We start from the raw sequence: 20,363 nt of genomic DNA on the forward strand, positions 1-20,363 counted from the left end.
GGCGTGGAGGGATTTTTTTTTACTTGAAGGATTTTAATTTTTGTTGGGTGACTATTGACTACTAAATGCAAAATAGGTTACTGCCAAGGTCAAGCAGTCAGGTTTTCTCGGAGTACCTTTTGAAGGTATTTTCAAATGAAGTATAGTCCGGGCACGTAGCCCCAACCACAACTGAAGTATCTGAATATTCAGACATTTAAAAATCTCTAGCTTTAGAAATTGAATTCGATGCAAAAAATGCGTCTTCCCAGTCCTCGCCGAATGGCAGAATGAAACGATGACGTCTAAATCTCGCAAATAACCAAAAAATCTTGAGATCGGAAACCGTTTGGAGAAATAGAGTTCTACTTTATTTTCCCGAACGTTCGGAGAAATAGTGACTTCGAAAAAAAAACACCCCAGCAACTTCGGAATGAGATGAGAATTGCTGGTCACGAGGATCTCTTCGACAAGAGTGCGCGCTCCAGCCATGACGGGTTCTCATTGATCGATCAGACTAAGCCTGGGCGAAGTCGAGACGAGGTTCGGAATTCGACGAATTCGTGGGGTCGGAGTCAGAGCTCGAACATCGGGCAGGAGGCCGAGTACGAACACGAATTCCCGAACTAGGGCAGCGAAGGGGAAAATGGAACTCAGGGAGTGAAAACATATTTAATTTGATTAAAACTTTAATCCCGACCTCTGTGACCTCTTCCCCGCTCCTCCCCCCTCCCCCCTTATCTGCACCGGTCCGTGGCGTCGAGATTCTCTACAGCGTGTTCGACTCGACGGCTGGAGGGAGAATAACTTGACACGAATTCGACCGAATAGACCTTGCCTTTCCTCCAAATTAATTGGCTGCTGACCTGAATTCGGATTCGGAGTCGAATTCAATGAACTCGAACCCAAAAATGTTCGGAGTCGAAAGTTCGGAAGTTCTCGGAGTCGGCCCACCCTTAGATCAGACAAAACCAGCCCTGAGGGAGTAACAGTAAAACTCGTAATGCGAGGAAAGTTTGAGCTATTATATTCATTTTATTGTTCGATTTAAGAGAAAGTCACACCAGAAGAAATCCTCAGAACTAGCGCCCTGGAGACAGTGGACTCGTATGCTGAAACTACAATCCATGCATTCTCAGATGGGTCAGCAACAAACGCTACACGGAATGCTGGATACGGATCTACCATCAAATATCGAAACAACCTCGGAGAGAAGAAGCAGACCCAACTATTTGGCCCCTGTGGAACATACAGCTCCAACTATGATGCGGAGAGAATCGCCATAGTAAAGACCTTGGAACAGATCGCCCAAGACTTTTTTGAAGGTGCAGTAACACCAGGGGATGTTGTTGTCTTCTCTGACTCAATGTGTCAGTACTCCAAGCCGTCGAGGGAGGAGGAGACTGCAGAGGTGACGGGAACATCCTCAGCCTTGTAAAACAGATGGGCACTTTCTATGGCGTCCGGGTCACACTGCAGTGGGTGCTTGGCCATTCTGGAGTACCAGGGAATGAGACTGCAGACCATCTATCGAAGGCTGGAGTGAGCCTGCCCCAGACAGACACAACCGCCTTTTTACAGGCCTGCAGAGGGATCATCCAAGCCAAAAGCAGAGACGTGTGGCTAAACAGATGGGCCAACGCAGAAACAGGAAGATCTCTCTTCGGGTACATGGACAAACCCAACCTCAAAGACCCTTCGAATCTTTTATGTAGAGCCGATCAGACATTGATCTTCAGAGCCCGCACAGGACACTTACACACCAACAAGCACATAAACAGAATCCACCCCATGTGGGAACCCCATTGCAGACACTGTGACTACCACGAGGAGACCGTTGAACATCTTCTCCTTCACTGCCCAAACCTGGCAGTTCTTCAACGCAGGCTCCTACACACACCTACAGACTTACAAAGCCTGCTGTACTCTGGCGTTGACCAGATGACAAGGACATGTGGTTACTTGAGGGAGGCATTGCGCTGCCAAGAGCGAAATGCTCGCAGCTAAAGGGATTTGAAAACAACAACAACAACAAGGGAAAGTCACTGTCAAACGTTTTACTGTAAAAGTCACCACAGAGCAAACGCAAAAATAAAAAAAATAACAACCCCTCGGACCCCCCCCCCAACAAAAAAACAACAACAGCGAAACAAAAAAACCCTAAACGACATGAAAAAACAGACCCCAATAGTCCATCGACTATCCTATTGTTAAAAGTATAGAGACCTATACATGAACTTTATCAAACGTTATAATAATATGGCCGAATGTTCGGGAAAATAAACTTGCACTCTATTTCTCGGAACGGTTTCCGTTCTCAAGATTTGTTGATAATAAGCGATTGGAGTGGCCCGTGTGTGTGTGTGAGTGTGCATGTGTGTGTGTGTGTCTGTGTGTGTGTAAGGTGTGAACAGGGGGAGGGGGGGGGGGGGTGTGGAGGGATTTTTTTTTACATGAAGGATTTTAGTTTTTGCTAGGTGACTAAATGCAAAATAGGTTACTGCCATGGTCGAGCAGTCTTGTTTTCTCACAGTACCTTTTGAAGGTATTTTCAAATGAAGTATAGTCCGGGAATGTTGCCCCTACAACAACTGAAGTATCTGAATATTCAGACATTTAAAAATCTCTAGCTCTAGAAATTGAATTCCATGCAAAAAAATGCTTCTTCCCAGTCCTCGCAGAATTGCTGAATGAAAGGATGACGCCTAAATCTCGCTACTAACCCAAAAAATCTCGAGATCGGAAACCGTTAGGAGAAATAGAGTTCAACTTTATTTTGACGAACGTTGGGAGAAATAGTCACTTTGAATATATTTTGTAATCTTTTATACTATTTTTTTCCACCCTCTGTCTATAATGTTGCCTTTTAGTGGGGGGGCTGGGGGGGAGCTAGGCCTAATTAAAATGTTTTACGGCTCTCGCAACTGCTTAAGGTCAGAAACCTATGAGTGCGCGGACACACCTATCATTTTCAGTCGGTAGGAAATTTTGAATTTTGGCCGTGTGGTGGCCAAAGCCTACTCTTATTGATTTTAGACCGCCAAGGGGTCTTTAATGTGTGCGACTTGCACATGGGACCTCCGAGATTTTTCGCCCTTGCTCGAGAAGGCTAGGTGTAGGTCTTTCCTACCCGAAGATGGGTGTGGCAGAAAGACAGCAGTAAGAAGGAGTCAAGGAGTAGCAGAAGAAAGGCTGCAGAAAGAGTCAGGAGCCCAGAGGAAGGGGCAAAGGAGGTGAGAGAAGAAAGTGGAGACGAAAGCAGACGACAGAAAATTGCAAGCGAGGTGGAAAGAAGGTGAAAGGAGACCTAATTTTAGAGAAGAAAATTTTTCGTTCTCTATCCGGATTTGAACCAGGGACCCTTGAATGAGAGGCGAACACCTTAACCTCTAGGCCATGAGAGCTCCCCCTTTTCTCTCTCTCTTGTATCGCCTGTTGAGTGTTGCGTCTTGTGATTGTTTTTATGTAGTGTTTCTATGACTCCTTCTATCCATCTTTTTCTGAGCCTTCATCATAACCATTTGTGTCAGGACGTGGTGGAATTAGCACGCTCGTTAATTTTTGTGCCTTAAATGGGGTTATCGGTATCGTCTTAAAGCCTGTTCATTTACCTTTCTTTTGATGAAAAAAGTCTCCATATTTATGTTGAATAGAAGTCGATATAACTTGCACTTGAAGGAGGTCAGGGTCACCTGGTTTCAGAGATAAAATTCGCCAGGAAATCATGGCCACCAAAGTTTGGTTACTTCCATAGCCTGCATCCTTGGAAACTGAAAGTTTACATTTTTATGCCTTTAATCAATGTTTTTCAGTAATATCCACTCAAAATGTGTTTTTTAAATGGACTTAAAAGGTGTTGTGCCAAAAAAAAAGGAAAATTAGAAAAAAAATTGCCCACCGGCCAAAAAAATGCAGATTTCTTTGATTTAATTATTTTGACGAGCACCTGATATCACCATGATGCCTCCCATTTATCTGAGTCAACGACTCGTCTTAGGAATAGTGGTGTATAAAACACAGTATTTGAACCTTATGAAACTAATTACAGGTGACATGATTCCCCCATTCCTTAATTTCAGCTGAACTGAGAAATTTGTTCTTTTGACACTGAAATTAAATGACGTACTCATAAACATCTTGTGTCAAAAGATCCCTAAATACCCATTTGAAGCTCTTTTTAATTGTTGATCCCGGATTGGCCCAGACAGAGAGGGTTGAAACCCGCCTTCTAAAGGATCTAACTTGTTTTTTTGTTTTTGTAAAGTGTTTTACGGCGCTCGCAACTGCATAAGGTCATATGAGTGCGCGGGACACACCTAATATTTTCAGTTGGTAGAATTTGCTCGGGTGACGGCCGAAACCTACTCTTATCGATTTTAGGCCACCAAGGGATCTTTAACGTGCGCAACTTGCACACGGGCCCTCCGAGAATTTTTGCCCTTGTCCGAGAAGACTAGGTGTAGATCTTTCCTACCAGAAGATCAGGGGTGTGGCTGAAAGACAGCAGTAAGAAGAAGCGAAGGAGTAGCAGTAGAAAGGCTGCAGAAAGAATCAGAAGCCCAGAGGAAGAGGCAAAGGAGGTGAGGGGATAGGGGCAGAAAGAGGAGACGAAAGCAGATGACAGAACATTGCTAGAGAGCAAGAAATGAGAAGAAAGGAGACAAATTTAGAGAAGAAAATTTTTCGGTCCCTACCCAGATTCGAACCCGGGACCTTTTGAATGAGAGGCCAACACCTTAACCTCTAGGCCACGAGAGCCCCCTTCTAACTTGTGGAGGTGTAAAAGCACCTATGTATTTTTTAAAAAGAGGATCATGTAACAGGCTCCTAAATAAATATTTTTATCTCCTTTTACCTTACCTTTCCTTAAAGTCTTCAGTTAAGTGTCCAAAGAATGCTAATTTGGTGAACTTGTCATCCGCTCCACTCTAATGTTAACTCTTGACAGAGGTTTTGATTTGTATCATTGTATTGAATATTTATAACAAAAGTAATTTTTGTTTCTAAAGTTTTTTTTGTTGATGGGGGTCTATGTACCTAATGTCCATTCAAAACAGGAATTCAAAGTACAATAATATAGTTGCAGATGTATAGCCTATGCATATTAGTGTGGATTTATTCTTTACCTGTCTGATAGTTCATGAATATGCTTGTTGTTAGTATGCTGTCCATCTTTATGTTTTGGGGTTTTTTTTTAGTAGGCTACCTTTTTTGTATTGTTTTGTTTGTTTAATGAGGATGGTTTTCCGCCCTCATCAACATGATTTCGATAATGTAGGAGCAGATTTGTAATCCAATGTTTTTCACATATATGATGGTTCTGTCTCCCTCCCCCCCCCCCCCCTCCCCAATTTGCTCATGAAACTCTTGGTCTCTTCTCTAAATACTAGAAGTCCTCTCATTGTTTCATAAAACAAATTGCACACCTGATACCGGGTAGTGGCAGAACTGAGAAGTAATGTATTCAGCAACGACTTAAGCAGTAGCAGTACAATAGCCGAAGGCACTGTATCAGCACTTTCAATAGAAGTATTAAAAACAAAACAAACAAAATATACAAAACAACAACCAAAAAAACAACACCAGCAAACAACCTGTGACGCTGAAACAGATTAGGACTATGACCTTTGGTGACATTTCGGCGAAGAAGCTCTAGCAGATAATAATGAGAATTTGAAGCTGAATTTTTCTTCTGGCTTAGTTCTTATAATGTAGCTTAATGTGGTGAGAGTGAGATGCTTAATGTTACCCTTTCTGCTGTTCATAAGTAGAAAAAAAAGTACTGATATTCTACTTGAGAGAAGGAAACCTTGGCATATACTGATAAAAAGGTGGTGCCTCAGCAGTTTCACTGTTCAAATATTCTCCAGCAGTGCCTGTGTTTGTTTTAGTAAGTGTATTACGGCACTTGGAATACGATTAGGTCATGATAAGTGCCAAAGATTAGGGGTGTTACAAAGAGTAGCAAACACAAGAAAGAGGGAGGAGAAAGTTGATAAAAATGTTTAACAGGAAAAAGGGAGCAAATGACACCAAAGCACTCACCAAGCTTACCCCCCCCCCCCCCCACCCCCCGCCTGAAAAAAAGGCACAAAAAATCCCAAACTAAACAAACCTAGAAACAAAAGAATAGACAGCAAAACAGCACCATTTAAATAAATCTCAAAAGATTTTGTAAAAAGCAAATAGTCACAGTAGTTCATTGTTTGTTTTGGTTTCAATTATATGTTCTGCAAAACGTCCTTTTGAAAAATGAGTTGGGTTTTTTTTTTTACAATAGTTTTTTTTTCGAGGAAGAGGGGGTGTTGACTTATGATTCCATGCACATTTGACATTAGAGACAAAGATACTCTCTGTTTGTCTATTCTTTACTTTTTATTTTAGCAGAAGCAGCACTGTATCTTTATAGAGCATTTATACCCTTGTCACAAGGCTTTTGCCTTTTTTGGTGTTGGCTAAAATAAATGATCTTACTTATTGCACTGTCCCCCTTTCTAATACTATTCTGTCAGTACAGTACACACCTTGGCATGCCTGTGAATTTCATTGTCTAATCTTGTGACAAAGTTCACAATAGGGGTACAACTTTTTGAACGAGCGTTAGATGTCATTTTCCGTGCCTTATCAGAATGATAAAACGTCTTATAATGCTCGATACGGGTAAAGGCTACAGTTAGTCTGTGTAACCACTCGTACTGTTAATTTAGGTGTGGGATCGCATAGTGGTTAAGTTGTTGTGAATGTTTGCTTGAATTCTCATGACTTTGATTTTCTGTTTTGTGTTTATAGAGATCTTGAATGTACAGAATTCTTTCAGTGATAGTCTTTATTAGTAGTGTGCTGTTTATTGTTCTCCGGTTGTGGATCTTTATGTTTTTAATTGAGTGTTTTAAGTTTGCTACGGAAATTCATATATCAACATCTAGAGTTATAACATATCACTGATAATTAATAATTTAATTGTTGTCTTAGTGTCATAGAAGGAAGGAAAGGAAACACCCACAGTTTTATTGCAGATTACTGTTCATACTTTTTTTTCCAGGGCCGGATGAAAATAAAATCAAAATGAAATCAAAATGAATTCAGAGCCAGAACAATGTGGAAAAAACTTTTTTTTTCAAATTTTGCATTTAATTTGTTGTTTCAGAAAGACAGTGAAAAGAGCAACAGCTGTTCAACATTTTGTTACTTCAACTATGGGACGTCTGGATGGAAAAGTTTTCGTTCTTTCAGCTGCCGCCCAGGGCATTGGCAAAGCTGTAGCCTTGGTGAGTCGGTGGTCTGGTGGTTAGTCTGCTGTGCTCGCAACTGAAAGGTCTTGGATTCAAACCCAGTGGAGGACCCGATATTGTTTCCTTGAGAAAGGCATTTTACATGAAATGTCCTCACTTCACCCAGGTCGGAATGGATACCTGGCGGTGGATAGTGAAAGATCTTGTCAGTTAGTTGGTTTTTGAGTGCTTCATCGTCTGCTCACGCTGTAAGCTTCTTGGGAAGCTTCAAATGTTTCGGAATCATGTTCTGGGATATGCTGGGGTAATAATATAGATTGTAAAGACCAAAAAGCTCACCGCAGAGGGGGCTTATGTTCTATACAAATGCTATTTATTATTATCATGATTCTATTTCAATTTTTCAAATTGTTTTCTTAATACCTCTGGGGTATGGATGATATCTATTGGCTCAATCCTTTGGCTGGTTGTTGTGTTGTTGAAGGTAAAGATGTCCCCTTCCCACCCGCACATGAAGCCACCAGCCTCAACTACTGCTTGCTACCTATTTACAAGTGAACATTTGTGTGGAGGTGGTTCAACAGCTGGGAAAGTCTAGCCTCATGAGTCACTTTTGTATGAGACAAAAAAGGAACAACCTTTATTTTTCTAAGGTTAATGGTTTTGGTTTGTTTTGGTTTTTTAAAATCTTTTCTGTTAATTTCTTAAAATTCTATTACAGAGGTCAGTAGATTATATCTCTTATTAGAAACTTTCTCTTGGGTTTATGTTTTTAGATCCAAAATTCCTTTCTGTCATCCTGCTTGTTTTTCTATTGTGGTCGGACATAAGTGTAACATTTTTAGATACTTGTGTGGTTTGCTCCTTCTTTCCTATCAAACATCTATCGTCCTGATCTCTTCTACTTCTCTTTTGTGTTTGTTACTCTCTTGTAACACCTCTAATCTTCGACGCATTATGGCCTTATTGTCTTGCTAGTGCCGTAAAACTCTATCTAAAACAAAGCTACAATACTTGTACTACACAGATGGCAGCGAAGGAAGGAGCACGAGTGATTGCCACAGACGTCAACGGGGAAGTGCTCAAGGAGTTGGAGGGGACCCCGGGTAAGAAACTGCTTCTCGTTATGCATTTTGAATCAGGGATGCCAAATCTCTGTTTTTTTCCGGGTTTTTTCCTACACTTGCAAAGGAAAGGGCAATGGTAAGAGAAATGTTTTTGTTTGTTCATTGAAAGATTTTACAAGGTTCGTTTTAAGTGAGGTGTGCAGCGCAAAAGGTAATTTAAGTGCCAAATATAAGAGGTGTCTCTGTACAGTAACATACAAATCCAAGGAGGAGGAGAGATAGAAGCACTCCTTGGCTCCTCCTTACTGCTGTCTTTTTGCCACACCCCTGATCTTCTTGTAGGAAAGATCTACACCTAGCTTCTCGGACAAGGGCGAAAAATCCCAGAAGGCCCGTGTGCAAGTTGCGCACGTTAAAGATCCCTTGGTAATCTAAAATTGATAAGAGTAGGCTTCGGCCGCCACCCGGGCAAAATTCCAAATTACCTACCAACTGGAAATATTAGGTGTGTCTCGCGCGCTCATATGACCTTATATGCAGTTGCGAGCGCCGTAAAACACTTTACAGAAACAAAAAAGAGATAGAAGCAAACCACACCCCAGGCCACCTGCCAACCTCTCATTTATGCCAGAGACAGCAGAATAAAGCAGAAGAATGATGTTACATTTTTTTGGAGCCTAATCATCAGCTATGACAGTAACTTTTACCCTTTGATTCCTTTTTAGCTTGTACTGTATATTTTGATCAACATTTGCCGTTGCGCAGTTTTGTTGATTGTGAATTCACACTTTGCTGGCCAAAGTACAAGACTGTTAGTTGATGCCTTTGTTGTTGTGGATCCTTTGATATTTTTATCTCAGCATATTTTTCCTACTTTTTTAGAAGACCCTGCAACAGTGGGTCTCTGCTGAGCCTGAACAGTGAAAAGATCAGAATGTAATGGTAAACAGATAGTAACTTTCTTGTTCATCAAATAGTCGTTTTCTGAATTACTCCCGTACAAGTCTGTTTTTTTGTAGAAACAATGTATGATCAGGTTACAGCTGTTGACTGTTTAGAGAAGACGTAATTTACTTTCCCAGCAATTATGTTCCCAGCTACATGGGATTGAATTGTTGTTTATGTGGTCTGTGAAAAAAATAATAATGACTTTTTATTTCCAAAACAAAAGAACATTTTAGTTCTGGTTTTGATGAACTTTGTCCTTTGGAGGATCGACCCTGTTCGGTTCGGTTTCTGGCAGCTCCAGTGCTCACTACAACTAGACCCTTGCTTCAAACCGATCACACAAATTGTGACGTTGAAAACTAACGCATTTTGTTTTGAAGCTTATTATTAGTTTTGTTAGTTTATGCCACGATGATAACTTTTGCCCCTCCATGGAGGAAAATCTGGGTAGCCCCGATGACCAAAACCAAAATTAACTGAACGCTTAATGCCAATGGGCACCACTTCTTAGGTATAGCTGAATATGTACTTGAACAACTTAGAGAATTGGAAAGTTCTACTGATGGTTTGTCTTGCCCTTTCTGAAGTACTTTATCTCTGTACAGTGTTCTGATCAAGCTCTATTTTCCGACATTTAGAATAACTTTTGATCCATTTTTTTTAAAGCCGATAACGTTTCAGTAAAAACGAATCATTTATGGTCTCTTCTCAGGAATTGAAACCCAAGTCCTTGATGTCTTGAAAAAGGACGATGTTGAAAAATTTGCCAAATCTGTGGATAAAATTGATGTTCTCTTCAACTGTGCTGGGTAAGTGTTTGTTTGCGGCCAAGGCTGGTACATCTGCTTCTGTGCGGGAAATTTTCCAACAGAACAAATTCTTTGCTTAGCAGTCGATGTTAGTACTTGACAAATTAGCAGGGTACAGAATTTTCAGGAGCAAGTTCCTAAGTGTAACTTGGTTTTAATATTTGAACAGAATTGTGAATGGAAAAAAACCATTAGAATATGAAATTGATTTATGAGAGCATAGAATGGACAAATAAGTGGCAAACCGTGATGACCAATATCTGTTTCTGATCTTTGTGACATTTGAATATTATAAAGCAGTTCCTCCCCTTTTTGAAAAATGTTTTGCCAGGCCCAAAAGAAAAGTAGTTTTTATATTTTTAGGATATGTTATAAATTAAGTGTTCTTCCCTCTTAACTCGTTTTATTGTAGGTTATTGTTAAGAGTGATGCTTTTTCTCCTACTGGCCAACAATTGAATTCTTGGGTGAAGGGGAAAGACATTTTAATTCACATTTATCAATGATCAGTATTTCATTTCTGATTTTCACTTCCCCAGATTTGTCCACCATGGAACTCTGCTGGACTGTGACGAGAAAAGCTGGGACTTTTCCTTCAACCTGAATGTCAAGAGCGCCTACACAATGTGCTCAGTTTTTGTTCCTAAGGTATGGACTGAAAATTTTTACTGAGTTGGGGGGGGGGGGGGGTAGAGGGTGGTGGGATGTTTTTAGCAGGTAATACATGTATTTAACACTTTGCAGTCACACAGCCACCAGTAAAAAATACCCCATGGTGCCATCTGGTCACCCAACCAGAAGAGTGATTGCAAGGTACTTCTCTGGCCTGGCGCAGAACTGGGCCAGGTGACCGTAACGGATAATTTTCACTGACGCATTACTGCGTGCGCCAAGTGACCGCAAAGTGTCAATGTCCTGTCTTGTGTGTGTATGTGTAGGCACACCTGACCTTTGTTATGCTACTGTCATTTTAAACAACCAAGTAAATTTAATTCCTCCCTGAGAAATGAATAAAGATTGTCATTGTCTCATGACGGATAAGCTCACAATGAGGACAGTTTTTGCTCTGTTGGTTTCATGCTAGAGCTCTGTGTAGGGCATCCCAGTTTGGTTCCCCATCGTTTCTGAAGTATAGACAGACTCATGACAGATGAACTCATAAAAGGGAACCTTGCCTTGTAAGTTCAGTTAGTTTCATGCTAGAATGTTGAGTAAAAGTCTACTTGAAAGCAGATTCTGCTCTCCCCCCCCCCCCCCCCCCCCCCTCCGAATAGAGGACTCAAGTGAACTAATTCCTTTTCTTGTGTCTTTGGCCTTGTTCTCCTCCTCCTCCTCCTCCTCCTCCTCCTCCTCCTCCTCCTCCTCCTCCTCTTCCTCCTCCTGCTCCTCTACTTAATCCTTCTCCTCTTAATACTTCTCTTCCTCCTCTTCGTACCTTCATTATCAACCTTACCTACAGAAGTTGTTGACTGAATGTTTTCCATCCCCAGTTCATCGCTCAGGGTACCGGTGGAAGCATCATCAACATGTCATCAGTTGTCTCCAGCATCAAAGGTAGCCGCAGCAATTACTGGTTACTTCTTGTGTGACATCACAGCGTAGACTCATATTGTGATATCCAAGATGGGGCACTCTGACATGTAATACTAGTTCATAATGAGGCACACCATTTACCTCTATGTGGAAGTCATAAGTCTGGTTCATAATGAAGCACACCATTTACCTCTATGTGAAAGTCATAATTCTGGTTCATAATGAAGCACACCATTTACCTCTATGTGAAATTCATAATTCTGGTTCATAATGAAGCACACCATTTACCTCTATGTGAAAGTCATAATTCTGGTTCATAATGAAGCCCACCATTTGACTCTCTTTGGAAGTTGTAATTCTGGTTCATAATGAAGCACACCGTTCACCCTTATGTGGAAGTTGTAATTCTGGTTCATAATGAAGCACACCATTTACCTCTATGTGGAAGTCGTAATTCCAGTTCACCATGGAGTGCACCTTTTGACTCTATTTGAAATCAAATGAAGGGTAAAAAGGGAAAGGTTGCACGCGTACTCAACTATAGTGAGACTTGTGTTTTTTTCTTCATGTGTGAGTCTATGGTGCGCCTGAACTTAGACACTCAGCAAAGTTTTTATAGGAACTATAGTGTGGCAGTCATGATAGTGCTGAAGTCTTGGATATTATGATTCTAGTTTTGAGCATCACAGAAGCTCAGTGGTCTGTCTTGACTCAGCTAATTCCTAAATGTATAGTTTTGCTTGAAACATTGATTTAAATCTTATTTCGGTGTAAAAGGTCTAGAGCGACATGGGAGTTGGCATTATAGAAGTGATCTTTATTATTATCATTATCATTATCATCATCATTATTATTGTTTAAAAAGTGAAGTACGAGCGAGAGTCTTGCTTGATTTTACAGGCAAAAAAATGTGAATATAAAATGTTCAAAATTTGTTTTATTGAATCGGCTCTACTTTTCGCCTCATAGGCTTTCTCAGGAGTAACTCATCATCATCATCATCATCATCATCATCATCATCATCATCATCATCATCATCATCATCATCATCATCACACCATCATCATCATCATCATTATCATTATGATGATGATGGTGATTATTATTATTATTATTATTATTATCTCAGCCCAACTCTTTTTGACCTCTAGGTGCTCCCAACAGGTTTGTCTATGCGGCCACCAAGGCTGCTGTGATAGGCATGAGCAAGTCTCTGGCCGTGGACTTTGTGGACCACAAGATCCGGGTCAACTCGGTCTGTCCAGGTGAGTCGCTGATGTTGGTTTGCATTCTTGTTTTCGGGCTTAGTTTTCCTGTTCTTCAGGTGTTGGGGCAGTTAATATATATATAATAATATATAATATTTCATAAGCGCAAATTCCCGTTCAGCAGCAATTTCTATGCACTTTTCAATATTATTACAATAATAGATAGCATTTGTATAGATCTAGTGCAACTTCCTACTCAACCGCAAATTCTATGCGCTTCACAATCTGTATTATAATATCACCCCTGCAGACCTGATAGCGTTCTAAAACAATCTCAACTTCCTGGGAAACATACAGTGCAAGCTGCCGTTTTATAGAGGTGCTGAAACACTGACATGCTGACAAGGTCTCCCGCTGTCTATGTGCGGGTGCCCTACGTTAACAGGGTTTTTTGGCTGATGGTTGGAGGCACCACTGTTTGGTCCTTCTTCTTTATTTTCCCTCTAATGTTTCTGTCTGCCTGTCTTACCTTTTCCCTAAATATCCGTTATTGTATCAATGTTCTTCTCTTTACTCAAACCAAAAAAAACCCCCAAAAACCATCAAGGCGCAATTTAATCAATTTGATTTTCATGTATTATGTTACAGATATAGATCTAGTACTCAAAGGGGTGTTGGCCTACTGCCAAACTGTTGTCCTTGTGATAGAACTGGCTAACCCCAGCGGAATAAATGTTACCGGAGAAGCAAAAAAACATATTAAAATTTAGTTTTGTCATGCGGCACCTGGCAGCCAGTTTGATTTCTAATGTTTTAGGTGCATTTCTAGTCAGAATTCAGTCTTTCATTGAGCATTTATGTCGCTGTTGCTAGCATTCCACTCAAGTCACAATTTTGAGAATTTTCGATTTTTTTGTACCTTCCCAAAGCCCTATCAAAGACGCACCTTTCAGCATCACCAAAGTGCAGTTTAATACTAGATATTTGACTATGGTGAAAAAAGTACCTAAATGGACTTAAAATGATTGGTTGCTACATGGACGATATGACCGTATTGAATTTCAGAACTTCTTCTTGACATTAAAGGTGCTTCCATTATGGAATGAGATAGAGCGTGCCCACGTCCCCTGTGACTCATTGGAGCAGAGGAAGATAGGACAAACGCTAACATTACTTAAACGCAATCTCGCACCATCACTCATCACCACCATTATTTCTAAAAATCATCTTTGCTCTCAGATCAATGACTTACATCTACCATCCTTGAATCCCTCCCTGTCTGTAACAATTACTTCTCCTACTAAGTATACATGTAATTATACGCTATTGGACTCTATCATTCGCACTTTTTTTTCTAATCAGAGGGTGTCAATCTCATATAAATTGGCAAGAACTGTATCGCATTCACCCTCTATGTTGTTGTGTGTCCCCCCCCAGGCACTGTGGACACGCCTTCCCTGAGGGGCAGGATGGCAGCTCAAGCTGATCCAGAGAAGGTAAATCCTTAGTCTGAGATCCATATGACCACTTTAACTCTGTATCTCTGAGAGGAAGTTGGCGTGGGCTCTGGTGTGGTTAGCTCCTTCTTTCCTGTCAACCATCGATCGTCCTTATCTTTCCTCTTTCTTTTTTGTGTATGTTACATCTATTTTTTGGCACTTATATGACCTTATTGTGTTGCAAGTGCTGTAAAACTCTTACTAAAACTAAAAACCCACTATGCTGGGGGCTCTCTTTTGGTACGAAATCTAAAATTAACATATAGGTAACTAAACTGGTCATTAAATCAAAACAAATGAACCTTTTTCGATAGTTTTTTTTAATGGACTAACTCCAGGTTTAAAGAGACCTATTTTTCGGCAATTACTGAAAAGTAATTTGGTGTCGCAGTCGTTGTAAAATAATATTCTCAAGCCAATTCCAATGACTCACCAGCATAGGGGTTCCTACCGCTAGTCGCTGGTATGGGCTTACCGGAAATAAGGAGTTTAGCACCTCTCTGGTCCATTTTTATTCTCTCAACTAATTGTGTTTAAGACAGGCCTACATTTCTTGTAAATGTTTTGGCCTGTAGCCACACAGGGGAAAACCAGAGCAATTTCAGGACGGAATATTTACCAAAATTCAGCAATTTATAAATCTTGAAAGAGGTAAGAAGAAAGTTGTCATCTATTTCAAGTTTGTCAAATTTGCTCAAAAAAGATCATATTATGACATGTCTAATTACTAATTACAAAAACATTGAACCTGAGTTTTGTACACTTTCTATCAAGTACATTTACATGTTCTGACCTAAGCTGGTAAAAATGACTGAGCTTGATCCATTGTTGTGTCCTAGGGACAGGCAATTTACACAAATGTCCCATTTGGCTCAGTCCTTTCAGAGATGGGTTTTTAACTCAGAGGAGGTCCCACCTTTTAAATTACTAAACTGTGTTGATAGGGGTGTTAAACCTATACCATTTCACCATTTTGGCACAGATTGGATGAATGTGAAGCCTACTCACCATGAATCCATTTAAGCGCGTGTGAATAACCACCTGTTGCAGGAGTGCCCACCCCCCTTATCCTTCCAATGTTTGATTTTTTTTGTCTCTTGTAGACAGTTGTTTAGTTAAGTCACATGTCCTTAAAAGCTTTAACTTTACAGGACACATCTGTGCCATACTGTCACCATTTTTATTCAGGCCAAGCTGTGTCTAATGAGATATGTCGCTCAGAAATCATTATTTGGCTCCATTCTCTGGCCTCAAGGCAGATTTAGTCGTGATTTGCAACTGTGAACTAAAAGCTTGCGGAGTGAAAGTTGTCCAGCATAGATCAAAGTCTATAAATAGTTCAGTCAGTCTATTTCTCAACCCCTTCCATCTATAGAGATAGGGACATTTAAGACGTACTTAACAGATTACATTTGCTGCCTGGTCATCGAGTACTTGAGCCTTTTGTGACATAAGCTGGTCCAGATATGAACACACCTGTCTCCCATCACTGTTGGGCACATATTGGATGTGACCTACTTGTTTTTGTTCCTAGTACTATGTTAAAATTGGATGTGACCTACTTGTTTTTGTTCCTAGTACTATGTTAAAATTGGATGTGACCTACCTGTTTTTGTTCCTAGTACTATGTTAAAATTGGATGTGACCTACCTGTTTTTGTTCCTAGTACTATGTTAAAATTGGATGTGACCTACCTGTTTTTGTTCCTAGTACTATGTTAAACTCCTGAAAAAGACCCCTTGGTTTCTAAAATCAAGGTGTGTGAAAGTAATTTTTTTAAAATATTATTTTGTATAATTTATGTTTTGCATTTCTTACAATTTCTGAGTCGCTGAGTAGGTCATTCAGCGCTTGTGTTCTAAAGCTAAAGCTTTTGACTTCCACTATTACCTCTGATGTGTCTTCCTCACTAAAAACTACAAGACACTGACCTAAGGGCTTATAATATTTTAAATAAAGAAAGTTGTTGATGTATATTTACAGCTCTTCCTGCTTGTTGCTATTTCTGCATCTCTCTGTATTTTCCTTTCACTCTCAGTCTATTTTTTTCTTTCTTGTTTGTTTTTTGATTACATTATCCAACATACTACACACATGTACAGGAATGACAACCCCCCCCCCCCCCCTCCCCCCAGGGCAGTGCTACTGACTGAAGATGTCTTTAAGCCATTCCCGAAGGGAGGATATTAACATGTTCTAATGCAAAGTAGAATTGTAAATGGGCTGATTTATCAATGTCATGCTCATACTGTGCCAGAACAACATAGAGGCAACTGCTGCTTTTTCTTTCCTCGTCCTTACTATCGCCATTTGTCCTCTACTTCTTTTGTATGTTTGTCACTCTCTTGTGAACTGCTATTTCCGGGGTGCCTTGATAGTCAAAGCAGACTTTGTGCTGTGAGGCCAGAGAGGTAAGCAGAGTAAGCCTTAATCCCCATTTGGACTTCTCTGTTGACATCCACCACTTGGCACTCAAATGACCTTATTCAGCTGCGAGCGCCGTAAAACCTCTACTAAAACAAAACTAAAAACCTTACTAAACTAAAGTGACAATTCTCTTTCTCATACAATGAGCTATGGCTTGTAGGCTACATCCACTCATGTGTACACTCTCACCTGTTCCCTCATTTGGATCATGTAAATTCACACACAAACTTTAATTTCAGATGAGTTATCTTTTATTCTTCAGGCTCTTCAAGATTTCATTGCTCGTCAGAAAATGGGCAGGTTGGCTAACCCTGAAGAAATCGCAAGCCTTGTAGTGTACTTAGCTTCTGACGAGGTAAGCTTTGGGCATCGGGACCGTACCTCTTATCCTCTTTGTCATATGAAGTTGGGTTTTTTGGTGTTGTTTTTTTACCGTGCTGACATTATCAAATAAGAATTTGTTTCTTTTGTCATTCTTGACAACTAATTTTTTAATCTCAGGAAAGTTAGAATGCAGAGTGAGACATGATGCTTATTGTAGCCAGCTTTTATTTTCTTTCTTTTTTTCACCATAAGTATTCTGTAGTAATATTTTTTTTATTGCAAATGCTTTTTTCATGAAAAAATAAATGTAACTGAAATAAAATATTAATTGCTTACGATCCTCAAGCCAAAAATAGTATTTTTTATCAATTGTTTTTATAAATATTTATAAAGGCTTTTTCATAATAACATACTCGTAATAATAAGAAAACTACCCAAAGTTTGATTTAGATTGTCTTACTTGTGTTTGTGATTTCTTTGTTTCTTGTCCACAGTCTGGCTTTGTGACTGGCCAGGAGTTTGTCGTTGATGGAGGTTGGAGCATGTAACTCTCTCTACGCTGAACCTTTTACACGCAGAGAATGCAGAACGAAGGATTGTGAAAGTTACAGAGCACGTGGGATCAAACCTTTTGATTTTCTTTTTGTATACCTTTATGATACAGATTAGAACGATGCTGGTTTTTTGTGAGATGCAAGCATGTTCCAAGGTACACTTGCGTTGTTTATTGGCCTGAGATCTTGCCTGAATAGTGAAGTCTTCCTTAAGAAGGTTGTTGTTTTTTATATATTGGTTATGTTTTTCATGAACAAAAGTGATTATATTATATACAAATGTTTTTTATTACTATCTTTGTGATTCCCGTACCTCTGAAATGGCTTATGACCAGTGCTCAGCATTACAAGTTGGTGTGTTCAGTAGTGTTGGATTGTTGTGCGACAGTCATTTCTGTCTCTATTCCTATCTATCTATCTGTCTACTCTGTGAATGTGCAATGAAAGCCTTTTTGTGAATTTGATCAGGGTAAATGTTTATTCCTGCTGTTGATCATTGTTATTTTAGAATAACACCAAGAGATGCATTTACCTTGTTATTATTATACAATAAAACTGAACTATGCATTTCCCTTTATTATTTTTTTCTAAAGTTCAGACACGCATTTTCAGGACCATTTTTTTATAACAACTTTTGTACCATTTTTTTATAACAACTTTTGTTATGTGAATTATTTTTTATATAGTTTTTGAACATGTTGTTTCTTAGAAACTTTTGCAGTCATGAGTCTACAGTCTCTGTGCATTTTGATAAGCAGAGTATGTGTACTATAAATTAACTATATTAACCCCTTTATACTTGCCAATATGACATAATATCATACAGAATATCTCAGATGAGAAGTTGAACTAATTCGTGTGTACTAATCCAATGCCTAATCTATCCGATTATCATCACATCCATCTTTCTTTGACTTTTAACACTATGAGTACTTACTTATTGTGGTAAGATATTAAAAGTTTTGAAAGTCAGAAAATGATTTTGTTGATTTTATCTCTCTCTGTCATTGTTTTGTTCTAGCAAATTGAAAGATTTTCATACATAAAACTTCATTACTAGTGTGTGGGTAGATAGTTTGTGCTGAAGTGTGGTCTGCTCCTTCTATTTTTTCAAGAGTTGCCTGTAGAGTTCCAAGTTGGTGGCTACCACCAGCATCTGTGGTGTAGTAGTTCGGCTCCTTGTTGTCAATCACTGAAGACGTGGGAGCTCCCGGGGCATAGAGGTTAAGGTGTCGCCTCTCATTCAAAGGTCCCAGGTTCGAATCCTGGTAGCGACCAAAAAATTTTCTTCACTAAAATTGTCTCCTTTCACCTTCTTTGTTGCTCTCTGGCAATGTTCTGTCGTCTGCTTTCATTTCCACTTTCTCCCATCCCCTCACCTCCTTTGCCCCTTCCTCTGGGCTCCTGATTCTTTCTGCAGCCTTTCTACTGCTACTCCTTGGCTCTTTCTTACTGCTGTCTTTCTGCCACACCCCTGATCTTCTGGTAGGAAAGATCTACACCTAGCCTTCTCGGACAAGGGCGAAAAATCTCGGAGGGCCTGTGTGCAAGTTGTACACGTTAAAGAACCTTATGCCATTGCGAGCACAGAAAAAAAACCCTTACCATAAAAATAAATAGATCATTTTTTAAAAACAGAAGACATGAGTTTAAATCTTTGTGGAGACTTTTATTTATCAAATATCTCCATCCGATGGAATCTTGTTTCCCTCTCTGTGTTGGGATGGCCATGACAGGCAGGGGGAAAGGGTCCAGCCTCCTAAATTATCTTCCAGGTGTGAATGGGTAACTGACCATAGACAGCGAAAAATCTTGTCCGTATGTTAGTGTCTTAAATGGTTGCTTTTAAGCACAAGGGGGCTCTCCAGAAAAATGCTGTTTTGAGAAAATCGACGTTAATATTTTTGCCCCTTGTTCAGTTTCTTTAAAAGACAAGGAAAGTTTCCTCTATAATCAAACAAATATACACACCAATGAAACCAAACTTTTCCTATAGGTAGGGCAATGTCCACTTTTGGTGCAGGTTAAGATTTCTGGAAACCCCCGAAATCTGGGTTAGCCCGCTTGTCCTTAAAAACGACCAAATAAGATGGCAGTTTGCATTGTATGCTTCCCAGGGAGTTGAGATTGTTTTTGAATGCTCTCAGGTCTGCTTGAGTAATAATTATATTATTATTATTATTGTAAAACCCAAACAGCTCGCTGTTTAGCTGGAATTTGCACTATACATATACTATCTATAATTATTATTGCTATTATCATTATTTCTTTAGTGAGTTCCTATCAAAATGTGTCTATTCTGATACTCACTTGCTTTGAACATGACACATCGACTGGTAGGTCCTACTTTTTTTCTGTTCCACTCTGAGAGTGGCACTTCTTTCCTTGTGTCTAATTCCTTACAAAATAGTCAATCTATACCAAATTTGAGTCTGTTCTATATATAGGAGTTTGTCGATACTTGTTGCTTGTTTATCCCAGAGGAGAACTGTGAATCCATAGTTGAACATTACAAAAGGGAAGGCCTTAGTAGAGTCAAAGAAGTGTTGAGTGTTGAGTTCCTGCGTGCTGTCGGCATCGCTGACCGTTTATGAAGCTACAGCGCCAGAAGAGAGAGAGAGAGAGAGAGAGAGAGAGAGAGAGAGAGAGAGAGAGAGTACACTAGTGAGTCAAAAGTTTACACAAAAACAAGTGAAGGCTATAAAGGAATTTTTAGAAAAATAAAGACAAAATCATACTTTTGGACTATTTGAGAAATATTTATTTTAAAGTTGGAAATCTCCT

The 20,363-nt window shown here is 39.7% G+C and overlaps 1 protein-coding gene across 1 annotated transcript; it reads left to right on the top strand.

Moving 5' to 3' along the window:
- The first annotated feature begins 6,486 nt into the window (after positions 1-6,486).
- On the top strand, positions 6,487-18,556 carry LOC101846561 (3-hydroxybutyrate dehydrogenase type 2). Its single transcript, XM_013079100.2, has 9 exons — positions 6,487-7,247; positions 8,239-8,317; positions 9,939-10,035; positions 10,574-10,682; positions 11,525-11,588; positions 12,719-12,832; positions 14,213-14,271; positions 16,964-17,056; positions 17,520-18,556. The coding sequence occupies exons 1-9, from the start codon at positions 7,056-7,058 to the stop codon at positions 17,571-17,573; spliced, it is 861 nt and encodes a 286-aa protein (XP_012934554.1). The 5' UTR covers positions 6,487-7,055; the 3' UTR covers positions 17,574-18,556.
- Positions 18,557-20,363: the final 1,807 nt, after the last annotated feature.

Source organism: Aplysia californica, unplaced genomic scaffold (assembly GCF_000002075.1).
Source record: "Aplysia californica isolate F4 #8 unplaced genomic scaffold, AplCal3.0 scaffold00040, whole genome shotgun sequence".
NCBI classification, from domain to species: domain Eukaryota; kingdom Metazoa; phylum Mollusca; class Gastropoda; order Aplysiida; family Aplysiidae; genus Aplysia; species Aplysia californica.

What these genes read in the sequence shown, in the direction of transcription:
- LOC101846561 (XM_013079100.2), top strand. Translation starts at nt 7,056, where the DNA reads ATGAATTCAGAGCCAGAACAATGTGGAAAAAACTTTTTTTTTCAAATT. An exon ending in GTTCTCTTCAACTGTGCTGG is followed by an intron (nt 10,036 to 10,573) that starts GTAAGTGTTTGT and finishes TCACTTCCCCAG; the next exon opens with ATTTGTCCACCATGGAACTC. An exon ending in GGTCAACTCGGTCTGTCCAG is followed by an intron (nt 12,833 to 14,212) that starts GTGAGTCGCTGA and finishes GTCCCCCCCCAG; the next exon opens with GCACTGTGGACACGCCTTCC.